The 27,381-nt window shown below is 35.3% G+C and overlaps 1 protein-coding gene across 1 annotated transcript; it reads left to right on the forward strand.

The window, feature by feature from the left end:
- Nucleotides 1-1,821: 1,821 nt before the first annotated feature.
- LOC128242417 (uncharacterized) lies at nt 1,822-6,412 on the forward strand. The gene is made up of 3 exons (XM_052959560.1): nt 1,822-1,980; nt 2,634-2,864; nt 5,180-6,412. Exons 1-3 carry the CDS (start codon nt 1,920-1,922, stop codon nt 5,362-5,364), a joined length of 477 nt encoding a protein of 158 aa, XP_052815520.1. The 5' UTR covers nt 1,822-1,919; the 3' UTR covers nt 5,365-6,412.
- The last annotated feature ends 20,969 nt before the right edge of the window (nt 6,413-27,381 follow it).

Genomic DNA, 27,381 nt, shown 5'->3' on the forward strand with positions numbered 1-27,381 from the left:
AATAATGTAAACTGATCACTATTGCATTTCTAGATGATGATTGCAACACTTGCACGTCATGTGACCTCAGAATGGCAACTGCAAGTATTTTATAATTCATCTGAAGTCTCGGCGGTGTTGACATAAAACTGATTAATTTGGGTAGCGCACATTCACATTTACATCGGATGAGCATAGTTTGATAGAGAGTAACACAACACACCTTGGCTACTCGCCTGGTTGTCTGATCAGAGACAAACAAAACACTCCTTGTTTTATAATGGGCAGATTCCACAGTATGTCATGTGAGCTTAACATTCCCATCAACGGTATCACAAGAACAGTTCAAATATAATATGACACAATTTCAATGTATCAATTATATATGGTGGACTGATATGTACTCCTTTACCCCAAGGACAAGGCCTGTCCGGCCAATGATCATCTAAAGGCAGATACCTTTTAGAAGTATGTCAAAGTAGTTTTTGTCCTTACCATTTATTATAGTACATATAATAAATGTCTGAACTACATCTGTTTTCGCTCTAAACGTAACACTGGATAAGCGTTGTAGTGTCACTACTGTGCTTGGACACAGGGCATGATCATTTAATCAAATGCAACCACATGGAGAGGCGCATGACGGAAATATATTAATAAAAGATGCACTGTTACTTTCATAAAATATTTTTCACAATTAATACAATACCTGATCGTTGCTGTTCTTTACAATACCAGGGGAGTTTGCTGTTCTTTACAATACCATGGGAGGTCGCTACTCTTTACAATACCTGGGGACATTTCTGTTCTTTATAATACCAGAGGCTTTCGCTGTATTTTACAATACCAGAGGAGGTCGCTGTCGTTACAAAACCAGTGGATGGCGCTGTTGTTTACAATACCAGGGGAGGTGGCTGTTGTTTACAATACCAGGGGAGGTGGCTATTATTTACAATACCAGGGGAGTTCGCTGTTCTTTACAATACTAGGAGAGGTCGCTTTCGTTACAGTTCTAGGGTAGGTCGGTGTTCTTTACAATACAAGGGGAGGTCGGTGATCTTTACAATACCAGGGGAGGTCGCTTTCATTACCAGTGTAATTAGATCGGTATTGAAAACAATGAAGTCATCTAAACACAAAATATAATATAATTTTTGCCGAGTTTTTTATACATGCTATTAAACGATTAGACTTTTGTCAATGAATACAGCAAATTGCCTTATTTACTTCGTTGCAACTTTACATTGTTTATCATCCGTCTTAATTATCAAGTATGTGCGCATACTTATTAAACATGGTTATTCAATTGCTTTCATTTTAAAGACAAGTTAACATAGTTCCACCTGTCAGCACACAATGTCAATTTTCATATTGTCTAAATTCTTAGTTCCTGGAAGATGAAGTCCTGGATATATATGTATTACAGCCGATATAGAATCCACAGTAACTGTCATTATTCTGGAAACGCCGGTGTTTGAACGGATATATACATTGAGTTGTTAAACGGTGCAAACTACAGCGGTAACGTCTGTAACATTTACTAGCGTAAAAATAACACTTTAAAATGTGGTATCCTACATGAATACCAAAATAATTTTGCCTACGTTAGAGAAGCGTCATCAGAACCTCATTCAGAGCTTATATTAAAACAATATATATGTAGCAAAAGTAAATTGGCTATGGTTGAAATGCTTATGATGATTATCTGTTTTAACTTAAAGAAACAAACGACATTAATTATCTGTTGTTGGTTTTCATGACAAATTAGAAAAGTAACGTTCGTTTAATCGGAATGATTGAACGTTTTTGGTTACGTGCAAATGAATATTTAAATAATAATAGAATAAAACGCAGTTGCGTATTAACTTAATAGTTTTGCTCACACAAAAGATTCGTAAATTGATTCGAACTGAGCATCGGTCCCGACATCACTTTAGAAAATGTTGTATATGTTTGTTTTAACACTGTTTGTAGCATGTGTTCATGTGGAAGGAATTTCAGGTACGTATCTTTAAAATAAACTTTCTTAGTATGGTAAAGTTTTAGGCATCTGGGTCTGTACCTGTAGTTTTCATTGTTTTATCGAATACTTAGGGTTTAGGATTTAACGTATTAGTGTTGCGGGTCATCGGTGTAATTATGAAAATAGTTGGTCAGTACACTGACGAAGTATGAAGGACTTCACGGTTACCCTTGAAATTACCAAATGTGTTCATACAAAAATGAAACGCGATTTTTAATAGTCTATGTTTATATTTACATGATAAGCTATCTACAACGCTGAAAAAGCAGCGTTATCAAATACGTCACTAGTTTCATCGACGTCACATCCATATTACCGACTAAACGTCATTTGACCAAACACAAACCTCGTCTATGTACTTTCAGAGATACTCCGAAGGTATTGCGTTCCTCAGAGTGTGAATACAATTGTAAGGATATACAATCATCTATGGAAGTGAAATACAAGTGTAATAGTATCTGTATTGAGCATAGACATATCATACATGTATATTCCGCACGTATTGTATACTTATTGTGTTTAATTACATTAACTATGATTATGTTTCAGCATTTGGGGTTATCAATAAATCAATTGAGATATAAAACTATTATTACTATTGATTCTCATTGTGTTGAATATTTTGCTTCAGAGGTTTTCTGTCCATCATGCTCACATGTTGAATTCAATGAAACGGATGTTTCAACAGTAGACGAAGGAATCCTCCATCAAGTGCACGAGTCTATTACCCTATACAATTACGCATGTGCCGATAATCACGTGATCCCAGAGCGTTGCCACGAGCCGCCTGAGGGTTTTGTTAATAAGTGTCAAAATGCCACAATAGACCACGTACAGCCACGTTGGGGGTGGTCCCTATCAGGTAATTCCATTTGAAATACTCGGCAGTGAATAAGATTTCGAATTACCGTTTTGAAGCTATGGTGATACATTTCAGACTCTTCACTGTGTTTCATCATGTTAAATCGTGTATTTAGTAAACACAGACAAGTTCTTCTATAATCTCGGTAATAAAGTGATTCGATGGATGGTCTTAAGGTAAAACGCGTACCTATTTTTAGTTTTGTTTTGGTTTAGATCTAGAAAAGTCAGAAAAAGAAAGCGTTTCAAGAATAATCCACCAATTGTTTCCATTTGTTTTCAATATGTTTCACACTGGAATGTAAAATATGAAATAAGAAAAAACAACAACAACAATGAACCTGATTTAAATTGACCAAATGAATTTGGGCACTGAACAGAAAGAATCTAGGGTCTTAGTAAAGTAGATTTGTTCCGCAGTTGAGTATAAGATCACAAGCATTTGCAGATCTTATCAACAATGTATGTTCCGAGACAGGTGGAATGCCTTCGCCGATCCAACCGACAGCGTTTGTCCCGGAACATGTGGAATATCGTATGCCCCGGGACATGTGGAATGCATTGGCCGATCTCACCGACAGCGTATGCTCCGGAACATGTGGAATATATTCGCTTCTTAACGACAGTGTATGCTCCGGGATATGTGAAATACATTCGCTTCTTTACGACAGTGTATGCTCCGGGACATGTGGAAGAGCGTTTGCTCTGCGACATGTGGAATAGCGTATGCCCCGGGACATGTGGAATACATTGGCCGATCTCACTGACAGCGTATGCTCCGGAACATGTGGAATACATTCGCTTCTTAACGACAGTGTATGCTCCAGGATATGTGGAATACATTCGCTACTTAACGACAGTGTATGCTCCGGGACATGTTGAATACATTCGCTTCTTAACAACAGTGTATGCTCCAGGATATGTGGAATACATTCGCTTCTTAACGAAGGTGTATGCTCCGGAACATGTGGAATGGCGTATGCCCCGGGACATGTGGAATACATTCGCTTCTTAACGACAGTGTATGCTCCGGAACATGTGGAATACATTCGCTTCTTAACGACAGTGTATGATCCGGGACATGTGGCATACATTCGCTTCTTATCGACAGTGTATGCTCCGGGACATCTGGAATACAATCGCTTATTAACGACAGCGTATGCTGCGGGACATGTAGAATACATTAGATTCTTAACGAAGGTGTATGCTCCGGAACATGTGAAATGGCGTTTGCCCCGGGACATACATTCGCATCTTATCGACAGTGTATGCTCCGGGACATGTGAAATACATTCGCTTCTCAACGACAGCGTATGCTCCGGGACGGGACACGCGGAATACATTCGCTTCTCAACGACAGCGTATGCTCCGGGACATGTGGAATGCATTCGACGATTTTAGCGACAATATATGCTCCGGGACATGTGGAATGCATTCGACGATCTATCCGGCAGTGTTTGTTCCGGAACAAGTGGAAAGGCGTAAGCTCCGGGACATGTTGAATGGCGTTTGCTCCTGGACATGTGCAACGATTCGCCGATCTGACCGACAGTGTATGATCCGTGACATGTGGAATGCATTCGCCGATCTGACCGACAGTGTATGCTGCTGGACATGTGGAATCCACTTGCCGATCTTAGCGATATGACCGACAGTGTATGCTGCTGGACATTTGGAATGCAGTTGAAAACAGAGGTCATTGAGAAACAAACGGATATCCGAAAATTGAAAACATGCTGCTCTGATTTAATTGAATGCTAGCCTCGGATAAAGCGATGATTAATTTTTCTTTAATTTAAATGAAAAGGTTCACTTTGTTACATGAGGGTCTCTCGTTCAGTGGTTGTTAAAAATAATCCATGGCTCTTAAAACAAGGTTAAAAATAAATATTTGGAAGCCGGGCCCGCTGTTTCCACACTGTTAATGGCCGTTTTTCACCCTCTGTATTGATATATGATAGTTATCACAGAACCAATTGAAGTGGCCTTATTTCTATTAATTTTCTGTCACTCTTTGTGTATAATGAAATAAGTGTAGGCATATGAAGATAAGCTTTATATACTTAATTATAAATAAAATTTTATGATAAGTTCTGGTTAAGGTCACAAAGACGTTATGACAAATAAAAAAATGCATTCACGGCCGCGTCATAAGTACAATGTTTTGTCTGCTATGATATACCTTGGGTCGGCCAGCGAAGGCACCGAAAACTTTATTCTTCATTAAGTATTACTTTAAGAACCGTTTGCTATACTTATAACACAACGACTTTTGTCTGGCAGAAATTTATACTATATTTGACTTTTTAAATTCAGAACAAGGCGTTAAAGGCTTGGTACGAGGTTGCGTGCAAGTCCCCGAGGGCTTACCGGACAGATGTAGGAGCCTCCAGACGCTTAGCAACCAGGAGAAATCTCTCTTTGTGGAGTGGACTGGCCGCCAGGGCTTCAAGGAAGGGCATTCCATGACAGGACATGTCTGTGTATTCACAAACAATTGAGGAACAACGTGATTTGTTTTTACATTTGTTGCTCAATTCAATACAAAGGAAGACTTACAATGTGGCGTAAAATTATTAGACATTGGGCCGATTGTTCAGATTTTTTTGTAGGTAACAACGTGATTAACCTAATCGTTGTTAAAGTTTAAATGTGTAATAGTATACAGTTATTTGTGTACGAATCCAAACTGTTGTCCCTTGGTGTCGGGAATGGCCTCTGAACTGACTGTTGCCAGGGGCCTATATGCCGTGCGCAACAGTATGTCATTCCAGACACCAGGGGCAGAATTTTTGCCTATCACACGAATAACCATGATATAACTGTTTTATTACTTGATCAAAAGTATCGTAACAAAAAAGGAATTAAGTGTTTTATTATCTGATTAAAACTGTATTTTATCAAAGTGTTAAAAATGACCGAACGTTAATGATATGCCGTCTAAATCAAAATTTGGAAAACAGGTCATACTGTTGAAAGGGGAACAGTTCAATCCTATACAAATTTATAGCTTTCACGTTAAACAGCAAAACATAACAGATTTGTATTTTTATAACGAATCAGGTAATAACTGATGATATTGCATATATTTGAATAAAATTATTACAGCTTAAACAAAGGTAAAATACTGCAGATAACTTATCATCCATTAAATTTGCAGAGCAGAAAATGTTTGAACTTAACACAACGATAACGTTTACAACGTTGTTAGCATTAACGAATTTCTGGAAAATCGGCCCATTGGCGTAACTTTTAGACTCAACTTAAAGCTCTTTTAAGAACCTTCCTCCTTTGAAAAGCTCAAATGAACTGAATATATACTATTTCCTTATTATGGTCATATAGATTGGGCGTTGATCAGACATGATACCGAACAAAGCTTATTGACTGACAAGATACATAGAGACCCAGCTTATCCATTCTGATGTTTTGAATTTACTTGGATTATGTTTTGTTGATTATGTTAAACCAAATTACATTTGTGCATATTACTGGTGTGGAATATGCTTTCAATGTTTTCTACAAATAATAACAATTTATGTGAGTCGAGTTTATTTTGCAATTGTATCTTTGCATCCCTCTATTGCCTAACACACCGTCACTGATAATGCGAAAATGCAAATAATAAAGTTCGTAAAAATACGACCAACGAATTGTCGGTCTGGCTTTCATAGTACGGATTATAGGAAAGGCAATTCTCTCGCCATTTAGCCAAAAAAGACGGCTAATATGTCAGAAACAGACCACTAACACCATTATAGATTCCCATTACCAAACTTCACAGGGCCACGATGGCAATCAACACTGGCGCAGAGAAAGTAAATTGAATTAGTTCAAACCGTCGGAGAAATCTAGCCACAAGGGATTCGATAATCTTCTCTTGAAATAGACAACTGCTTTTCATATTGTTTACAGTATTGTCTAGTCTATGAATGGATCCGTCGTAAGATAAAAAAATGCTTTTAGTTTGGTTATGACGCTTCTCCGTTATTACAAATGTTGTGCTTTTTATTTCAGGCCGGTGAAACATATTCAACTGCGTATTGCATTTCTCAAGTTTTGTCCTCGTATTTTGTTCAAAGATTTAAACATTTCTAGCTCATGCAAATGCGAAGTTTATTAGGCAATCTATAAAACATGGAAAGCCGTATACCCATGCACAAACTGTGCAAAATGGATATCGGTATGCACATACCTTGGTGGTGTTAGGCGAGCTGTACCAGATAGATATCCGCATGTGCATACCTTGGTGGTGTAAGGCGAGCTGTACCAGATGGATATTCGCATGACATACCTTGGTGGTGTAAGGCGAACCGTACCAGATGGATATCCGCATGGCTAGCCTTTCCAGATGGATATTCGCATGTGCATACCTTGGACGGATATCGGCATGTGCATACCTTGGTGGTGTAAGGCGAGCTGTACCGGATGGATATCCGCATGTGCATACCTTGGTGGTGTAAGGCGAGCTGTACCAGGTTGATATCCGCATATGAATACCTTGGTGACGTAGGACGAACCGTACCAGATGGATATCCGCATATGCATACCTTGGTGGTGTAAGGCGAGCTGTAACAGATGGATATCCGCATGTACATACCGTGGTGGTGTAAGGCGAACCGTTTCAGGTGGATATCCCTATATACATACCTTGGTTGTCGAAAGACAACACAAATAAAAAAACAATTATCAAACTATCGTATTTGTAAATGTTGGTGCAACGCTATGGCAATCTCAGTAATAAGTCATGGGGTTGCGGGTAAACTAGTTTAGGCGTTCTTTACCTCACACATTTGGTTATAGCCATCAATGTAACTAGCTCTAAAATGCAGCATATGAGTTTTCTTAAGTATTCCTTTCCAGATGTTATTAATTGGATACAATTGTCCTTGTTTGTACTACGACTTTAAAACAATGGTATATATTTACGTTGCACATCAGAGAATAAGCCAGATATTATGCAAATTATTGAAGACAAAACTTGTATTTAACATGGATCGTGATGTGAAATGATCTTAAGCAAATTGCCATTCCTGCTCCGAAGTAAACTATATTTATTTTCCATTCCTGTCAGTAAACCAACTTAAATAGTGGTAATTATCTCAAACAACATCGTAATAAATAGTCTGATGCGTATTATGTCGAGCTTGGTCCACTGTTTTTCTCTATGAACATACAAACATACTAGAGATATCAGACGAAAATAACTCAGATAAATTGATATTTAGTACGGTTGAATATTTGTTGTACATGTACTAAGACATTCTGCGTGATAAATTGATATTAGGTCGGTTGAATATTCCGCGTGATGTATTTCCGAAAGCAACACTAAACAGTTAGAACATGTAGCATAAAGGAAGAAAAAAGCGAGTTTTAATATTCCTGTCAGTTTATCTCGACGTCTGATACATTCCTTGGAGTCAATAAACGTCATGTACGCCTGAATAATTCTCTCTTTTCTATGGCTTGACGTCTGATTGAGTGCAAAGCGGGCAGTAACTTTTTAACGACGTTAATACCAAATTAAGAAGCTGAACTTGTGTGTGCAAGTGCTTGGTAGACAATATCACTCCGCATCAGTAATAATAAGAAAAGTCTCCGGGGAAATCAAAGATCTTATTATGACCGTGAATGACAAAAACAAAACAAAAACGTTGTCTTCTTGTTTAGACTGATATCATCCGGTTTGTTTCTTTTCTTATTTCAACTTATTTCTTACAGAGTCATAAGGCCCTCACATATATATTGACCGGGGTTTCTCCGTCAGATAAGACCAATACTACCATTCGCCTTACCCAGAAAGCTGATTCGTGTGTAGTCAGTCATGATGATGATGATGATGATGATGATGATGATTGACGATGGCGATGACGATGACGATGACGATGATGGCTTGGGATGTGTTGAATAGGCATTTTTACCGAATGTTTCTTTTAAGCAAGATACGTACGTAGATATTGGTAAGATAATGGTTGATGACGGCAATTTTTCCCAGGATCATATCTGGTAAATCAATTAGAGAGATGATCTGTCCGATATTACGAACAATATCAGGGAATTTAGAAAAATGTCTTCTGAAAAGAACTAATTCTGGCGAAAATTTTACCATATATAAAGTCTGATCTTTTAAGAATCGAATTAAAATTGTATATCCTGTCCGTATTCCCAGTCCCAATGGAATCGAACAGTGGGATGATTATAATTGTCTCAATTTTGAATATGGGACAAGGGGTAAATCAAACTTGATTACTTTACGTAAATAAGTGGTTCTGCACGGCAGTAAACCCGACTGACAAGTGATCTGTAAGAACATTATGTTTCTTTACATGTAATACTTTCGTTTTGGGAATTATTTATATAGTCGTTTTGTTACAAATACTCGTGTGCTTGAAAGTAACTGTTCACAAATAATGGCGTGCTCTCCCCAATCATTGTTCTTACCATGCATTACTAAGATATCTTCGTGTTCATATATTCGTATGATGTTTCGTCATTTTAATCATTTCAAACAATTATCGTTCGGGAAAAATTAAAATGATGAAGATCAATGGTAAAGATCGAAGACGGTGCAAGTATTATATAGTCTTCAGGGAATAGGGCGCGAATATTAGTCTATGCATAAGCACATCAAAATTATTCATATTTTCATAACCTTTTTCCCTAACATATTATCATGAGCATTTGTATTGCATTTATGCATTTTCTCGAAATTCTCAATTATTTACATACGAAGTCAATGATTGCAGTTTTTCTTTCAAATTCATAACACTTATTTTAGCTCATTTCAGTCAACCTCAGCCATAGCCATGGTTAGCTTTTACAAACATCAAATGTCAGTATATTTATGTATGTCAGTTATTGGTGGGGGTGGATACCATTCTTACAAGTTTATGAATTTTCAGATACAATGTAATATCAATTTACTAAATTACAACTGTAGTTAAGACTAGAGATATGAAACCATATCCAATACTCAAGCGCTGTGGGACCACTTTAGATGTCAGTCATCGCCTGTTTCGCGGCATTTTGGGTACAAAAATACTTCTTTTGCGAATATCCCATCAACCGATGGGGGTAAAACTCCACCTTTGGCTTCAAAATTTTGTTTTAAGTCACACTTGGGGATGTGACAGGGTCAAGCCATAATGAGGCTATTATAGGGGGCAGGCAGATTTGTATAAACCCAACAACAAAATGGCGGGGTTTGTGACCGACAGGTTCACCTACGACTTCACACAGTGCTCCACTGAAGATATACAGCTTATTTGTAACTCCTACCGGCCAATATAATTTATTTTCTTTGAGATGAACTTTTAAACATATATTTATCTTTAGTTCTGATCATTTTCTATATATTGTAACATTATGTATGTATACATAAGCTGATGAATACAATATGTTAAAATTAAATTAAAATTATTTCATTGACGGAAGGGGACAAAAATGATTTAATTTATTGGATAAACTTTTCCATGTTTGGTCTACGTCTATAAGAAAGTGGTATATAAGCTATTAACGTCTTATATCAGAGATCTGGCCACATTACAGAACAGATTGATATTCATCTTCTAAGGCTTTACATGTGATACATTACCTCCTGTCATCCACTTTCGATCATAAACCTAAATGCATATGCACGTAGCCTTGATTCACTAATTCAAAACGTGTTACTACTCCATCAGAATAGAACAGAGCAGAATATTCTTCATGAGAATAAGTACGGTAGAAGTTTAAACATGTTATATTGTTATAAAACAAAGCTCTACTAGAGACTTCTAATCTTTCTTTCCATTTTTGGATAAAATTAGCACTTAGTCTATGCTATACATAAGAACATAAATCAATCATTCCCTTCTTCTTGTAAGTGACATACATTATAAAAACCTTAACAGATCTCGTAATAACGAACACCAACTGTTTTCATGAGGGAACCTTTCACAGTCATACCGATAAAGTAAAATATATTCTCTTATTTAACTTATTATCACATGTACGTAATAACTTATCCCAGTACAACATTATTGTGTCTAATTGTCTTGTAATGTACACGTCCAAGCTCAAAAACAAAAACATAAATAAAATAAATAAAATAATTATGTTTACTTCTTTAAAACTAGGCCATTTAGAATCTTTCGAAAAGATCGTAAGCGCGCACGTACAGACCACATACCCTTTGACCCTGCCCATTGGTAATCACTTCGGGCCAAACGAACGCGCCTAGCTGTGTATACGAGCTGAAAATCAATGATGAAATAAAAGCTTTACTTACCTAGCATGTTAAAAATATGCATGTAGACATGCAATACACTAGAACAAGTATGTTTTGAAGATGGCAGAATGTCCCAAAAATAATATATATTGCAAATCACCCACAAATTCACCATTTCCCAAAGTGTTGCAAACCATTAAGTGCTATTAATCTTAGTTTTGAAAAACACACCGACTTTTGAGAATAGCGTGCTTTCGTAGCTGTGATATTATGCAGATCAATCATTGAAGACAAAACTTGTATTAAACATGTCTCGCGTCGTGTAATGATCTGAAGAGAATTGCCATTCCTGCTCCAAAATAAACTACATTTATGTTCCATTCCTGTCAGTATATCAACTTAAATAGTCGTTATTATTTCAAACAACATCGTAATAAATAGTCTGATGCGTATTTTGTTGAGCTGTGTGCACTGTTTGTTTCGATGAACATACAAATATACTAGAAATATCAGACGAAAATAACTCAGATGAATTGATATTAAGTACGGTTAAATATTTGATGTACTTAGTTATTCTGCGTGGTGTATTTCCAAAAGCAACACTAAACATTTTGAACATGTAGCGTAGAGGAAGGAAGAAAGAGTTTTAATAATCCTGTCAGTGTATCTCGACGTCTGATACATTCTTTGAGTCTATAAACGTCATGTACGCCTGAAAAATTCTCTCATTTTTATGCCTTGGCGTCTGATTGATGTGCCCAAAGCGGAAAGAAGCTTTCTACCGACGTTAATTCCCAATTAAGAAGCTTAACTTGTGTGTGCACGTGCTTGATAGACCATATCACTCCGCACCAGTAATAATAAGAGATGTCTCCGGGTAATTCGAAGATCTTATTATGACCGTTAATGACAAAAGACGAAAACGTTGTTGCGTTGTACAGACTTATAGCATTCGGTATGTTTGTTTTCTTATTTCAACTTAATTTCGTACATGGCATAAGGCCCTCACATATATATTGATCGGGGTATTTACCCATGGTGTCATTTTAAACAAATACTTGACTGGCTCTTTTCGCCGCCAGAGTTCACTAATTCTACCGTTCGCCTTACCTAGAAAGCTTATTCGTGTGTAGTCCGTGATGATGCTGATGATGCTGATGATGATGATGCTGATGATGATGATGATGATGATGATGATGATGATGATGATGATAGTTTGGGATGTGAAGAATTGGCATTTCCGAATGTTTCTTTTAGACAGAATGTTCGTACGTAGATATTATAAGATAATGGTTTATGACGGCACTTTTCCCCGGGATTATATCTTGTAAGTCAATTAGAGAGATGATCTATCCGATATTACGAACAATATAATGGAATTTAGAAAAATGCCTTCTGAAAAGAACTAATTCTGGCGAAAATTTAACATAGTCTCATCTTTTAAGAATCGAATTAAAATTGTATATCCTGTCTTTATTCCTAATCTCAATGGAATCTAACAGTGGGATGATTATAATTGTCTCCATTTTGAATATGGAAAACCAGAGGTAAATCAAGCTTGATTACTTTATGTAAATAAGTGTTCCTGCACGGCAGTAAACCCAACTGACAAGTGATCTGTAAGAACATTATGTTTCTTAACGCATGTAAAACTTTCGTTTTGGGAATTGATTATAGTCGTTTTGTCACATATAGTCGTGTGCTTGATAGTAACTGTAACAATTTATGGCGTGCTTTCCCTAAACGTTGTTCTGACCATGCATTACTTAGATATCTTTGTGTTCATATATTCGTATGATGTTTCGTCATTTTAATCATTTCTAACAATTGACGTTCAGGAAAGAGCAAAATAATGAAGATAAATGGTAAAGATGAAGACGATGAAAGTATAATATGGTCTTCAGGGAATAGGGCGCGAATATTTGTCTATGCTTAAGCACATAAAAATATTCATGTTTTTTCGACCTTTTTCTTTCATATTATCAACTGTATCTGTAATGCATTTACGCATTGTCTCGAAATTCTCAACTATTTTCATTCGCAGTCAATCAATGCAGTTTTTCTTTCAATTTTATATAACTTATTTTACCTCATTTTAATCAATATTTATGCAAAAAGCTACAAAACAAGCTCAGTAGCAAAAAGTGTAAACATAAACTCGGTTTAGTGGCACTGGGCAAACGCCAAAAACATAGAACACAAAATCACAAACAAGAAACATAGAAGAACAGCACAAAACTCCACAAACAGCAAAGTGCATACATACAATGTATAAAAAATAATAGGTATGTTTATTAAGAATTGTTTGGTACCGCCTTGGAACGGTCAGTAAAATGTAAATATACTGGGGATTTAAACCAGTTTATGTGCACAAACCTCACTCTCATCCCAACAATCCTTAATAAAGAGTAAACACAAAAGGTAAATCTTATCAAAGTATGCATTAACTAGAGGAAACCCCGGCAATAACTGGTTAGCTTTTACAAAGATGTCAGTATATTTATGTATGTCAGTTCTTGGCAGGGTTGTTATCGACAGGTTCACCTACGACATCACACAGTGCTCCTCTGAAGATATATAGCCTATTTGTAACTCCTGCCGGCCAAAATAATTTCATTTCCTTGAGAAAAACTTTTAACATATATTTATCTTTCGTTCTGACTTTTTTCTCTAGATTGTAACGTTACATGTGTTTATTTTTGTCTTTATGTTATGTATGTATACATACGTTGATGAATAAAATATGTTTAAAATTAATTAAATCATTTCATTGGCGAAGACGCGCAAAAAAAATATCACGAAATTTCCGCTCAATACCCAGTTTACAGAAATCGGTGTCTAATGAAGATCTAGTTTTTACTTTTGTCATATTTAGTAATATTAACAGATTTGCGTTTTACTTGTTCAGTTATAGGCGTATTTAAAATAGTTAACATTTCAAAGAATTGTAAGAAATTACAACGCTTTTTACATCGATTTTATAAATCTTGTGATGGTTATTCAAATATCATTTTTCACGAAACCCAGCCCTATTTAACACACTATGGGCCGTTTGTTCGAAACTTAAATAAAGATAAAAGCGTTAATAAGGGAATCATTGCTAACTTCGTAAGGTGAAACATTTTATGTTGGATCAGTCCATCATTTGTGAAAAGTCCCGCAACTGATATATGTATCCATGAAACTTTCAGAGTATCATAACTTTGAAAGTTAGCAAAGACCCAGTGAACAACGTTGTTCTGAACAATCATTCCATTATTTCATTTTTCTTGTTGATACTTAAATTGGAAATTGAAATGGAAATGAGTGTCTTTCCCGTTTTCTGTTATTTATTTCCCAAATTGACATGCATTCGTACATAATCATGTAATGTTGTTTTTAAAAGAAATTTACAAAAGTTAATATATATATAATATGGTTGTGTTTATCAGCTAGGAAGAAACGTTCTTAAATTAAAGATAACAAAACAAAATAGGCAAGCTAATACAGAACAATCTTATATATTTGCATATGTCACTTATCAATTACATTTCAGTTTATTATAATGCTAATGACACCGCTCTGTTTGCATTGAGTGAGATAATGCCCAGTTTAATAATTTAGTTGTTGGTTTGGATGATAAATGCGAAAAGAAAGAAAGATTGAGGAGATGATTGAAGACTTTTTAAAGTGCACACATATATGAAACCTGAAATTAATGATTCGATAAAACGGCACAAATCCCAGTTGCATATTGGATGATTGTTATTTTGGCTTATACAAAGATTATCAATTTAATAAAATCAGCAGATGGTTCACGATATTTCGATAACACAACGTTGTACAGTTTTCCTCTGACGTCAGCTGTAGCAGTTATGCATGTTATGGTGAGTCGGTACGTAAATCTGAAATCATTTCTTCTCCGTTTCTGAAATAAATGTAGAAAAAAAATGTATATGCGTTAAAGAACATTAAATAATCTTTAAAATCACTATTGAACTCCATTTCACTGAAACCTTGTTTCAGACAGGTCGTCCATCGTGCTCTCGTGTTGAGAGAGCATATATTCCGCTCTCTAGTCGAACCACTTCACCTAAACAACTATAAATGCGTATATGATCACGTGATTCACGAATGTTGACATGTGCCTTACATGGGTTCTGCTGCTATACACCAAAAAAGGCCACAATAGCCGCGATGGCTCGCAAGATATGGAGTTACAATGGCAAGACCATAATATGAGTTATATTGCTATCATGATAGTATGCTTTTCATAATTAATGTAATTGTATAAATATTGCGTTTTTAGACGATGATTCCAACAATGAATACCATGTGACCTTAGAAAGCAACTGCACTGGGGTTATAATTCACCAGAAGTCTTGGAAATGTTGACATGCAACTGAAAAAATGGGGGTAGGGTGCATTCACATTAACATCGGATGGGCATAGTTTAATAGAAAGTAACATTTCACTTATTGTTTTATAGGGGGCAGATCCCACAGTATGTCATGTGAACTTAATCTTCCCATCAATGGTCGCATAAAAATATCTGTTCAAATTTGATATTCGTTACCTGATTCAATTACAGTTATATGGTTAACTGAAATATACTCCTTTACCCCCAGGACAAGGCCTGTCCGTTCAATGATCATCTAAAGACAGATACCTTTTAAAAGTATGCCAGATTAAGCTTGCCTATACACATGCCAGCTGAGACGTTCCAGAAGCACAATCTGCATCGAAATTCTCATATGGTTAAAAGTTTTTATTAACAACAATGGTCTAGGCACATGAATAAAGTGCAACTCTGTCAACGACCCATAGTGCCGGCTTGAGCTTTATTTCTTCAAGCGTCACTCCATCGTTTGCAATGTTCGCAAAGGACCAGTAAAATTATTTAACTGTGAACGAAGTACTTGAATGAGTGTTTTTCAAATGTATGCGACATGGTATTGCAGAGAAGGAAATGCAAATGTTGGATATTTGTTATGATTAATAAGTATGCTGATGATTGATTATGCAATTGAATAATGTTTAAAGCTTTGGAGCTACTTGCTTTCTACGATAGCGTATGATATTTACAACAAAGAGATAAAATAATAAAAATTAAAAACAAATATGATGATAAACAACTTGGATAGGTATACTATTACATGTGGTCTACTTTTAAGGATATTCTATACCGACAAATAACAATTTGATAAAATCGCTATTTTCAATTTTATTGAAATGTCAAGTCCTTTTTTATTACATGTTCAAACAAAGAATTAACGCATTCTGTATCAGACTTTAACTAAATGTTTCACTTTTGCTGGCCGTTCTATAGCTGTATAAACGATATTTTGATGAATAACGTAGACTGTGTTTGTTGCCACTCTACGTTTCTCTGGAGATTTTAGTGCACAATTTGAACGAGTGTATTGCTATTTTTGTTCATGCCTTTAAATAAAGTAATTAATGTCTGAACAACATCGGTTTTCGCTTTAAACGTAACACTGGATAAACCAAACAAGATGTAATCAAATACAGCTACACGAAGAGGCTCATGACGGAAATATATTAGGCGGAATACTTCTGTGGCAGGCAGCTTATATGGCCATCCCACATGATATTTCTAATACCAAAACAAAGCCGCTTTGTAAGGCAATATTTGAGGTTTGAAATACGTTAGGGGTTTAACCTTTTTTCTAGCATTCCTCGAATCTCAACCGACAAAGCTTATTTGGTTTATATTCAAGCTTGTTATTTCCTACCACATTTGGTGTTTCTGATACTGAATTGGACGCTGGGCTGATGGCGTTTAGCAGCGAGGAGAAAATTTTACTTCAAGACCCGTTTGTACTTTTAAAATAGAAACAATTTTCCTCGGCAGCATTTTATATTGTCAATGCCTTTGTAATTCTGAATGAGGCACGAGAGGTTTGGTGTGAGATTGTGGTGTGCCGGAGGGTTTACCAGACGAATGTTTAGGACGGGGAGAACTATCTCCTTGTTGGGTGGACTGGCCGCTATGACGTTTCTACGTGCACACAAACAAATAAGATAAAATTCAAAACTTAGCTCTGTTGCACAATGTAATGCATAAGACGGTTGACAATTTGGTTCAAATCGATTGTGAAGTTGGGTGGTTGCACCATTTTGAGTCATGCGTTTGCAGGGGATGTCCGTAATCGTTCGTTAATAACTTAAAATTTAGTTTATAATTATGGTAGTTTTACTTTATTTTTTATTGCTTTAAGGTATTTGCATGCTCCAATGAGACTTATTGTAACCATTGGTTTATGTTGGGACAAGTGTGACGTTATGGTCATATAAACTGGCTCCAGTGAACTCCAGTTGTTCAATGACCACTCCAAGGAGGTAATCACAACAGTATGATAACGTTATTTATGATGTGTGTGTAGTCTGGTTGTGGTGTTGGCAGGTTTGTGTCTTTTGTTCCGGGTGGTTTGCGTCCTTATCTTGTTCCTCTAAAAAGGGTTTATGTTTGAATGTTTGACTGCTCGGTTTGGTCGTGTAGTTTTCAATGTATTATTGGTAAATACCTTAACCTATTGAATTTGTGATAGTCTCTCATTTGAAAGCTTAACTATAAAATGAATCTTGCATTTTGTTGTGGTGAAATGGTGGGTCTGATACCTTTAAATATGAAACATAAAACGGTTAATGTCATGGAAATGCGGTGCAATGAAATTGCTCAGATACAAACAACACTGAAGCATATTACTAATTATGCATTTATATTTTTTACATTATATTGAACCTCATTTGACAACTGTTCTTTTTAGTTTTATCTCTGGAACAATTTACACGACCCGTGAATGATACTATAAATATTGGCGTTCGTTTAAATCCAATCAACGTAATGTCGGTCTTGCTTTTAAATAACAATTTAGGATTACAGGAATCACTATTTTTATTCCTTTGAGCCGGGAAACATGGGTGATTTGTCAGAACCAGACCGCTAACACCATTCCTATTACAAAATTTCGCTATATGGCTTGATAATAATCAACACTGGCGCAGAAAAAGTAAATTGAGATATCACCCAAGGAAAATCTTGATAACAAGAAATTCTTGTCTTTAAACAGACATATACATTTTTACTTGTTTGCATTGTTGCCTATGATCAACGTACATGACCATCCCATCCCAGATACTAAATCTACAGTAAGAACGAATGTAAGCAGGCATTTATATAAAACTGGTAAATTCCGTGGTTTCGCCATAGATAGCCAAATTCATTTTTAATATTGATCAATATTTACCCAAAACTGACGTTAATCAAATACAATTATATAAATAGTCAAACTAGCCAGGTAACGTGTTGATAACTAGTGTCAAACAATTGACTACAGCTAATGTTTTGCGTCTCCGTCATCTGTGACTATATATGTCTTTTAAAATAAGAATTGCGACACAAATACTCGTGTTTTCTCCCTTTGAAAGTATGTGCTGATCATATAATCATAAGGAACTATGAGTGATTAGTTGTAAGCCTTTATTTTGCGATCTGTGTCAGATGTATTGCTGTGTATAATTATATCCTAGCATACCTGCTCCTGCTTGATGGTACTGTTTCTGGTCTATAAATTCTTCACGTTATCTTGTAAATTGTAGATTAATTTGCTCTACACTTCATTGTTTTCAGATTTGTACTAGGTCAGATGATGCTCACTAGTTTAAGTTTTGTCGTTTGGATAAATGTTGGGACATGTTTGAGGTTGAATTGTCGAAAATAAACAGGTATTTTCCCAGTGAATTTGATGTTAGTGGGATCCATTTGCCTCTGTCTTTCATTGAGTGTCCATAGCATTGAGTGTCGATATCATTATATTTTTCTTGTAATTATTAGTATTTCGAGCATATCCAATCAGGTCAACTTTGAGACAATATATTTTACTGCATTGTTCGACACGTTCATATCCACGAACGGACAGAACAGCTGCACAAAAATCGTCCTTTGATAGGTAACGACAGCGCGACCAAACTCAAACACAAGCAGGAGACTATGTATGTATATTCTGTCTGATGCCTTTTCTATAGCTTTACCAAACAATGCCCAACAATAAGAGCATTAATTATAAAAGAAGACAATACTTTATTAAAGGTATTTCCCGTGCCTTGAATATTTATGCGAAAAGAGACAGAAACAAGCTCAATAGCAAATAGTTTAAACATAAACCCGGTTTAATGGCACTTTGTAAACGCCAAAGACATAGAACATAAAATCACAAACAAGAAACATGGAAGAACAGCACAAAGTTCCACAAACAGCACAGTGCATACATACTATATATAAAAATCTAGGTATATTTATCAGGGATTGTTAGGTACCGCCTTGGAATGGTCAGTAAAATGTAAATTTACTAGGGGTTTAAACCAGTTTAAGTGCACCAACCTCATTCTTATCCCATCAATCCTAAATAAAGAAAAAACGCAAAAGGTAAATCCAATCAAAGTATGCATAAACTTAAAAACACTTAACAATAAAACAAATAATAATAAACTTATAGGTAAACCCCAAGTACTTCTATGATCAGAGATCCCAACTCTATCTGCAGACGAAGGAATACAATTCAGAGCACCTAATGCAAAAACTTTTCAAAGATACGATGCAGTCATTGTTTGAAACTATGAACACCACACACAGTCTGCCTTATAAAATAAAAGGTTTAAAACTGTGTGATCATAGAGTTTCATAATAAAAAGCATCATTGTACTAAAACTGGGAACAAATAAAGACACATTATTAAAAATTAAAGCGACATGTATTAGCCAATCTTTCCTTCCAAATGATTTGAAAATGTAAAATATTTGAAGAAAATGAAGTCACATGCCAAAACACTCCGAGTCAGCCAAAAAAGGTTTTAAATATAACATGAATAAGCAAAATCTTCATAAAATCAAGGGACTGAAATATAAGTTATGTAAGGATGCTATATTCAACCCTATATTGTGTTTCAGGATTTCATCTTCAAAAACTAGAAGGCAAGTACTCTTCAAAATATTGCATTTATTTCACGGTTTAAATAGAATCCAAGTAATTCATTGAGTCTGATCGAAAGGCAAGGGGCGGGGAGCAGCTTGCTTACGACGTTAATGATTGATTACGAGAACAGTGACTAACTTTTTGTGCAAGTTCTTCCTAAAAAAAAATTCTCCGCAACAGAAATGGCCAGGAAAAAACGAAACTGTTAACATCCGTGAAAGAAAGACATACAAACAAATACACCATTTCTCATAATCTTTGCCAACCATTAAAATGTTATTAAGCTTATTTTTGAATACGTTAGCGGCGTTTGACAATAGCGTGCTTTCGTAGTTGTGATATTATGTGACAAAACTTGTATTAAACATGGCTCGCCTCGTGTAGTGTTCTGAAGTGAATTGCCATTCCTGAGCCGACGTCTGATACATTCTTTGAGTCTATAAACGTCATGTACGCCTGAATAATTATCTCATTTCTATGCCTTGACGTCTGATTGATATGCCCAAAGCGGGCAGTAACTTTCTAACGACGTTAATTCCCAATTAAAAAGCTGAACTTGTGTGTGAGACCATATCACTCCACATCTGTAATAATAAGAGAAGTCCTCAGGGAAATCGAAGATCTTATTATGACCGTGATGACAAAATACGAAAAATGTTGTTGTGTTGTTCAGACTTATAGCACCGGTTTGTTTGCTTTTTTATTTCGACTTTATTTTCATACAAAGGCACAAGGCCCTCAGATATATATTGATCGGAGTATTAAACCATTGTTTCATTATAGACAAATAAATGGCTTGCTCTTTTCTCCGCCAGAGTAGTCTTTCCCAGAAAGCCGATGATGATGATAATGATAATAATGGTGCTGATGATGATGGTGCTGATGATGATGGTGCTGCTGCTACTGCTGCTGCTGCTGCTGATAATGATGATGATGATGATGATGATGATGATGATGATGATGATGATGATGATGATGATGATGATGATGACGACGACGACGACGATGATGATGATGATGATGATGACGACGACGACGACGACGACGACGACGGTGATGATGATGATGATGATGATGATCATAGCTTGGGATGTGTTGAATTGGCATTGCCAAATGTTTCTTTCAGACAGAATGTTCGTACGTAAATATTTTAAGATAATGGTTTATGACAGCAATTTTACCCTGGATTATATGTGATTAATTCATTAGAGAGATGTTCCATCCGATATTACGGACACTTTAGGGAATTAAGAAAAACGTCTTCTGAAAAGAACGAATTCTGGCGAAATTTTCACCATAGATTAAGTCTGATTTTTTTTGAGAATCGAATTTAAATTGTATATCCGGTCTTTATTCGCAATCCCAATGGAATCGAACTGTGTGACGATTACAATTGTTTCCAATTTGAATATGGAGACCAGAGGTAAATCAAGCTTGATTACTTTACGTAAATAAGTGTTCCTGCACGGCAGTAAACCCGACTGACAAGTGATCTGTAAGAACATTATGTTTCTTAACGCATGTAATACTTTTGTTTTGGGAATTGAGTATATAGTCGTTTTGTCACAAATAGTCGTATGCTTGATGGTAACTGTTCACAATTTATGGCGTGCTTTCCACAAACGTTGTTCTTACCATGCATTACTTAGATGTCTTTGTGTTCATAAATTCTAATGATGTTTCGTCAATTAAATCATTACAAACAACTGACGCTCATGAAAGAGTACAATAATGAAGATAAATGGTAAGAGATGAAGAATAATATGATCTTCAGGGAATATGGCGCGAATATTTGTCTATGCTTAAGTACATCAAATTATTCATGTTTTCAAGACCTTTTTTCCTAAGATATTATCAACAGTATGTGTATTGCATTTACGCATTGTCCCGAAATTCTCAATTATTTTCATACTAAGTCAATGAATGAAATGTTTCTTTAAATTTTATGTAACTTATTTTAGTTTATTTCACTCAACCCCAGCCATAGCTGGTTAGCTTTTACAAACATAAAATGTCAGTACATTTATGTCAGTTCTTGGCGGGGGTTATTATCGACAGATTAACCTACGACTTCACACAGTGCTCACCTGAAGGTATACAGCTTATTTGTAACTCCTAACGGCAAAACTCATTTCATATCCTTGAGACGAACCTTTTAACATATATTTATCTTTCGCTCTGATCCTTTTCTCTAGATTGTAACGTTACATGTGGTTCTGTTTGTCTTTATGTTATGTACGTATACATACGTTGATGAATAAAATATGTTTAAAATTAATTAAAATCATTTTATTGGCGGAGCGCGCAAAAAAGTATCACGAAATTTCCGCTCAATACCCAGTTTACAGAAATCGGTGTCTAATGAAGATCTAATATTGTTCAATTTTTTACTGATTGTCAAATTTTAATATCTACAGATTTGCGTTTACTTGTTCAGTTATATGTGTATACAATGCTTTTAAATCGATTTTATATATCTTGTGTTAGATGTTCATATATCATTTTTTCCGACAAACCAATCCCTATTTAACACACTATGGTCCGTTTGTTCGGAACTTAGATATGGATAAAAACGTTAATAAAGGAATCATTGCTAACTTTGTAAGGTGAAACTTTTATGCTGAATCAGTCCATTATCTGTGAAAAGTACCGCGATTTACATATGTGTCCATGAAACTTTCAGACTACTTAAACTTTAAAGTTAACAAAGACCCCGGTAAACAACGTTGTTCTGAACAATCAGTCCATTATTTCAACTTTAGTATTGATACTCAAATTGTATTTAAAATGGAAATAAGTGTCTTTCCCGGTTTCTGTTATTTATTTCCCAAATTGATATGCATTTATTCATTATCATGCAATGTTGTTTATAAGAAAACGAAACTTTTAACAGCTGTGAAAGAGAATAGATGGAACATTGCTTTCTTCCGCAATTATACAATCATTTCTTTGTCTTCTTAATCTATCAGAATATTTGCCAAGGTTTCTTTATAAACAGATAATGGTAAGGCTCATTTACTTCACCCAGAAGTGAAAAAATATTTCGTTCATGTCTTTTAAAAGAACACACTGAAAGCCACCACTTAAGTTAGTACTGTAATCCTTAGAATATGATGACGGTATGACGTTTTCATTTACCAAAGAGAATTCATATTTTCTTCGGTCTAATCGACCGTGAAAATACGACAAAATGCCTTTATTTTCTTATGCGGATGTTTTGTAAATATTTGCGAGGAATTCCAATTACTGATAACAGCTTGAAACGTTTGGATATGGCATCTCGAACAACCGAATGTTTCTTTCTTGGGAGCAAAAATAATCCCACATAGATATATAACAAGAAAATTGTTTATAACAGCGGTTCTGCCCCACGAGTGCATGTGATCCAGTTGTATCCGTTATTACAATCAATATAAGATATACGTTTGGCGATTATTTTTTTCAGCAAAACCTTTATTAAGCAGAGAGAAGTGTTTTGTTTGCATATATTATAAATTTAAGTGTAATCACACTTATATCGTACAATGAAATAGTATGAAACACAGCTAATTACTAGGGCACTCACAAGATGTGATTAGAACCCCGAATAATAACATGTTTTGCAATGGTGGACATTTAGGTATGATTAAAGTAAAGTAGAGTGACTATGCAAATTTAAACAATGCAATAAACATGGCAATTAGTTCAAGATGATTATGCAAAACTAAGGAACCTTATCTCTAATTTTGACTGGCTGTCTTGTGTGCACAGGGATATCAATATATATACCGATAATTTCACTAATCACATTATGACTATGTATGAGACTTGCATACCTACTAAGACTGTGGTAATTCGCAATAGGGATCCCCCTTGGTTTCACAACGAAATCCGAAAATCTCTTCGACAAAGACGGCGCGCTTATAGAATGACAAAACGTATAATTTCGAAACACCAATGGTATATATACAATCAAATACGAAATCGCGATAACAACCTTGTTCGAACTGCCAATCAGTCAAATTATGACAACCTAGCTACACAATTTAAGGAAAAAATATTCTCACCTCCGACTTTTGAACAACCATCAAGAACATCGCTATAACAAATATTTCATCTAAAGAAATCCCTCCACTCCATTAAGAAACTAAACTCTCAATCAAACTCTGGTAAAATACCGAAGGCGGGGTTCCATAAGCGGGATAGACTGGGCTTTGTTTCATTTCAAATTGTGACGAAATAGTGAAGTTATCTTTGTTTAAAGTCTTCATTCGAAGCAAAATGTTGCCTTCCGACGCAGGATTTATGACGCAATTTATCACGTGGTATACACACACTGGATAAAGTAAGGTATATTTTCTATTTTAACTTATTATCATTATGTACATACTAACTTAATCCAATACTATACAATAGTGTTATGTCTATTTTTTTTTTTTTTAAACGTCCAAGCTCGCCATAAATGAAATAGTTTTGTTTACTTTAAATAAAGCCTTTTAGAATCTTTTGAAAAGATCGTAAACGCGCACGGACAGACGATCTACAATGTGATGATGCCACTGATTGGTGACCACAGCGGAGCCAAATGAACGCGCCAGGCAGTGTATGCGTACTGAAAATCAAGAAAAAAAAATAAAAGCTTTACTTACATTACATTTAAAACATTCATGTAGATATGCAATTTACTAGTCTAAGAACAAGTATATGCTTTAAAGTTGGTAAAATGTCCAAAAATAATATATCGCAAATTACACTCAAATACCCCATTTCTCATATCCTTTGCCAACCATTGAATGCTATTAAGCTTATTTTTGAATAAGACACCGACGTTTGAAAATAGCGTGTTTTCGTAGTTGTGATATTATACAGATCAGTCATTGAAGACAAAACTTGTATTAAACATGTCTCGCGACGTGTAATAATTCAAAGTTACTTGCCATTCCTGCTCCGAAGTAAATTACATTTATTTTCCATTCCTGTCAGTAAATCAACTTATTTAGTCGTTATTATCTCAAACAGCATCGTGATAAATAGTCGGATAAATAATGTCGAGCTGTGTCCGCTGTTTTTCTCTATGGACATACAAATATACAAGAGGTATCAGAAGAAAATAACTCAGATAAATTGATATTTAGTACGGATGAATATTTGTTGTACTAAGACATTCTGCGTGATGTATTTCCGAAAGCAACACTAAACAGTTTGAACATGTAGCGAAAAGGAAGAAAAAAACGAGTTTTAATAATTCTGCCAGTGTATCTCGACGTCTGATACATTCCATAGAGTCTATAAAGTCATGTACACCTGAATAATTATCTCATTTCTATGCCTTGAAGTCTGATAGCTGGCAGTAACTTTTTAACGACGTTAATTCCAAATTAAGAAGCTTATCTTGTGTGTGCAAGTGCTTGATAGACTATATCACTCCGCACCAGTAATAATAAGAGAGATCTTATTATGACCGTGAATGACAAAAAACGAAAAACGTTGTTGTGTTGTACAGACTTATAGCATCCGGTTTGTTAGTTTTCATATTTCAACTTTTTTCAAGTGGCATATGGCCCTTGGATATATTTTGATCAGGGTAATTACCCATTGTTTCATTTACAAAAAAATGGCTATTTTCTCTTCCAAAGTACAACGATACATTGTACTACCATTCGTGTTACCCAGAAAGCGAATTAGGGTGTAGTCCGTCATGCCGCTGCTGCTGCTGCTGCTGCTGCTGCTGCTGATGATGATGATGATGATGATGATGACAACGACGACGATGAAGACGATGTGTGGGATGTGTGGAATTGGCTTTGCCGAATGTTTAAGGCAGAATGTTCGTACGTAGATATTACAAGATAATGGTTTATGGCGGCGTTTTCCCAAAGATTATATGTTGTAAATCAATGAGAGAGATGTTCTATCCGATATTACGAACAATATAAAGGAATTAAGAAACATGTCTTCTTAACGAACTAATTCTGGCGAAATTTTCATCATAGATTAAGGTAATTTTTTTAAGAATCGAATTTAAATTGTATATCCTGTCTTTATTCCTAATCTCGATGCAATCGAACATTGATATGATTATAATCGTTTCCAATTTGAATATGTAAAACCAAAGGTAAATCAAGCTTGATTACTTTACGTAAATAAGTGTTCCTGCACGGCAGTAAACCCGACTGCCAAGTGATCTGTAAGAACATTATGTTTCTTTACGCATGTAATACCTTCATTTTGGGAAATGATTATATAATCGTATTGTCACAAATAGTCATATGCTTGAAAGTATCTGTTCACAATTTATGGCGTGCTTTCCCCAAACGATGTTCTAAACATGCATTACTGAGATATCTTTGTGTTCATATATTCGTATGATGTTTCGTCATTTGAATCATTACAAACAACTGACGATCATGAACAAGTACAATAATAATTTAATGGTAAAGATGAAGACGGGTCAAGAATAATACGATCTTCAGGGAATATGGCGCGAATATTTTTTTCCAAGACCTTTTTCCCAACATATTATCGATTGTATTTGTATTGCATTTAACATTCATTTCAATCAGCCCCGGCCATAGCTGGTTAGCTTTTACAAACATAAAATGTCAGTACATTTATGTATGTCAGTTCTTGGCGGGGGTTGTTATCGACAGGATCAACTACGACTACACATTTTATTCCTATTTAACACACTATGGACCGTTTGTTCGGAACATAAATAAAGATAAAAACGTTACTAAAGGAATTATTGCAAACTTTGTAAGGTGAAACGTTTTGTGCTAAATCAGTCCAATATTTGTAAAAAGTATCGCAATTTACATATGTGTCCATGAAACGTTCAGAGAATTAAAGAATTAATGTTAAGAAAGACCCAGTTAACAACGTTGTTCTGAGGTCGTATTCAATAAGCATCTTAGTAAAAAAATCAACTAAGTGAAATTTTCCTTTTTCTAATTTAAATTTTAAGAAAACAAACAATGTTTGTACACAAAAATATGAAAATAAGCAAGAAAATGGTCTAAATAATATATGCATATGAATAAATCGGATTACGAAATTCTCACTAAGTTGAAAGTATTCACTTAAATGCTTATCGAATACGGACCCTGAACAATAAGTCCATTATTGCGACTTTCGTGTTGATACTCAAACTGGAAATTAAAAATGGAAATGAATGTCTTGCTGATATGCATTCATACATAATCATGCAATGTTGTTTATAAGAAATGTACAAAAGTTAATAAAATATGGTTGTGTAATCAGCTAGGTAAAACCTTTTCTTAAATTAAAGATAACAACATAAAATAGGCAAGCTAATACAGAACAATCTTATATACTTCCATATGTCACTTATCAATT

The sequence above is a fragment of the Mya arenaria genome, chromosome 8 (genome assembly GCF_026914265.1).
Source record: "Mya arenaria isolate MELC-2E11 chromosome 8, ASM2691426v1".
NCBI lineage: Eukaryota > Metazoa > Mollusca > Bivalvia > Myida > Myidae > Mya > Mya arenaria.

Excerpts from the sequence above, each read along its gene's own strand:
- LOC128242417 (XM_052959560.1), top strand. The coding sequence starts at position 1,920 with ATGTTGTATATGTTTGTTTTAACACTGTTTGTAGCATGTGTTCATGTG. Across the intron at positions 1,981-2,633 it reads TCATGTGGAAGGAATTTCAG|AGGTTTTCTGTCCATCATGC; the intron begins GTACGTATCTTT and ends ATTTTGCTTCAG. Across the intron at positions 2,865-5,179 it reads TTGGGGGTGGTCCCTATCAG|AACAAGGCGTTAAAGGCTTG; the intron begins GTAATTCCATTT and ends TTTTAAATTCAG.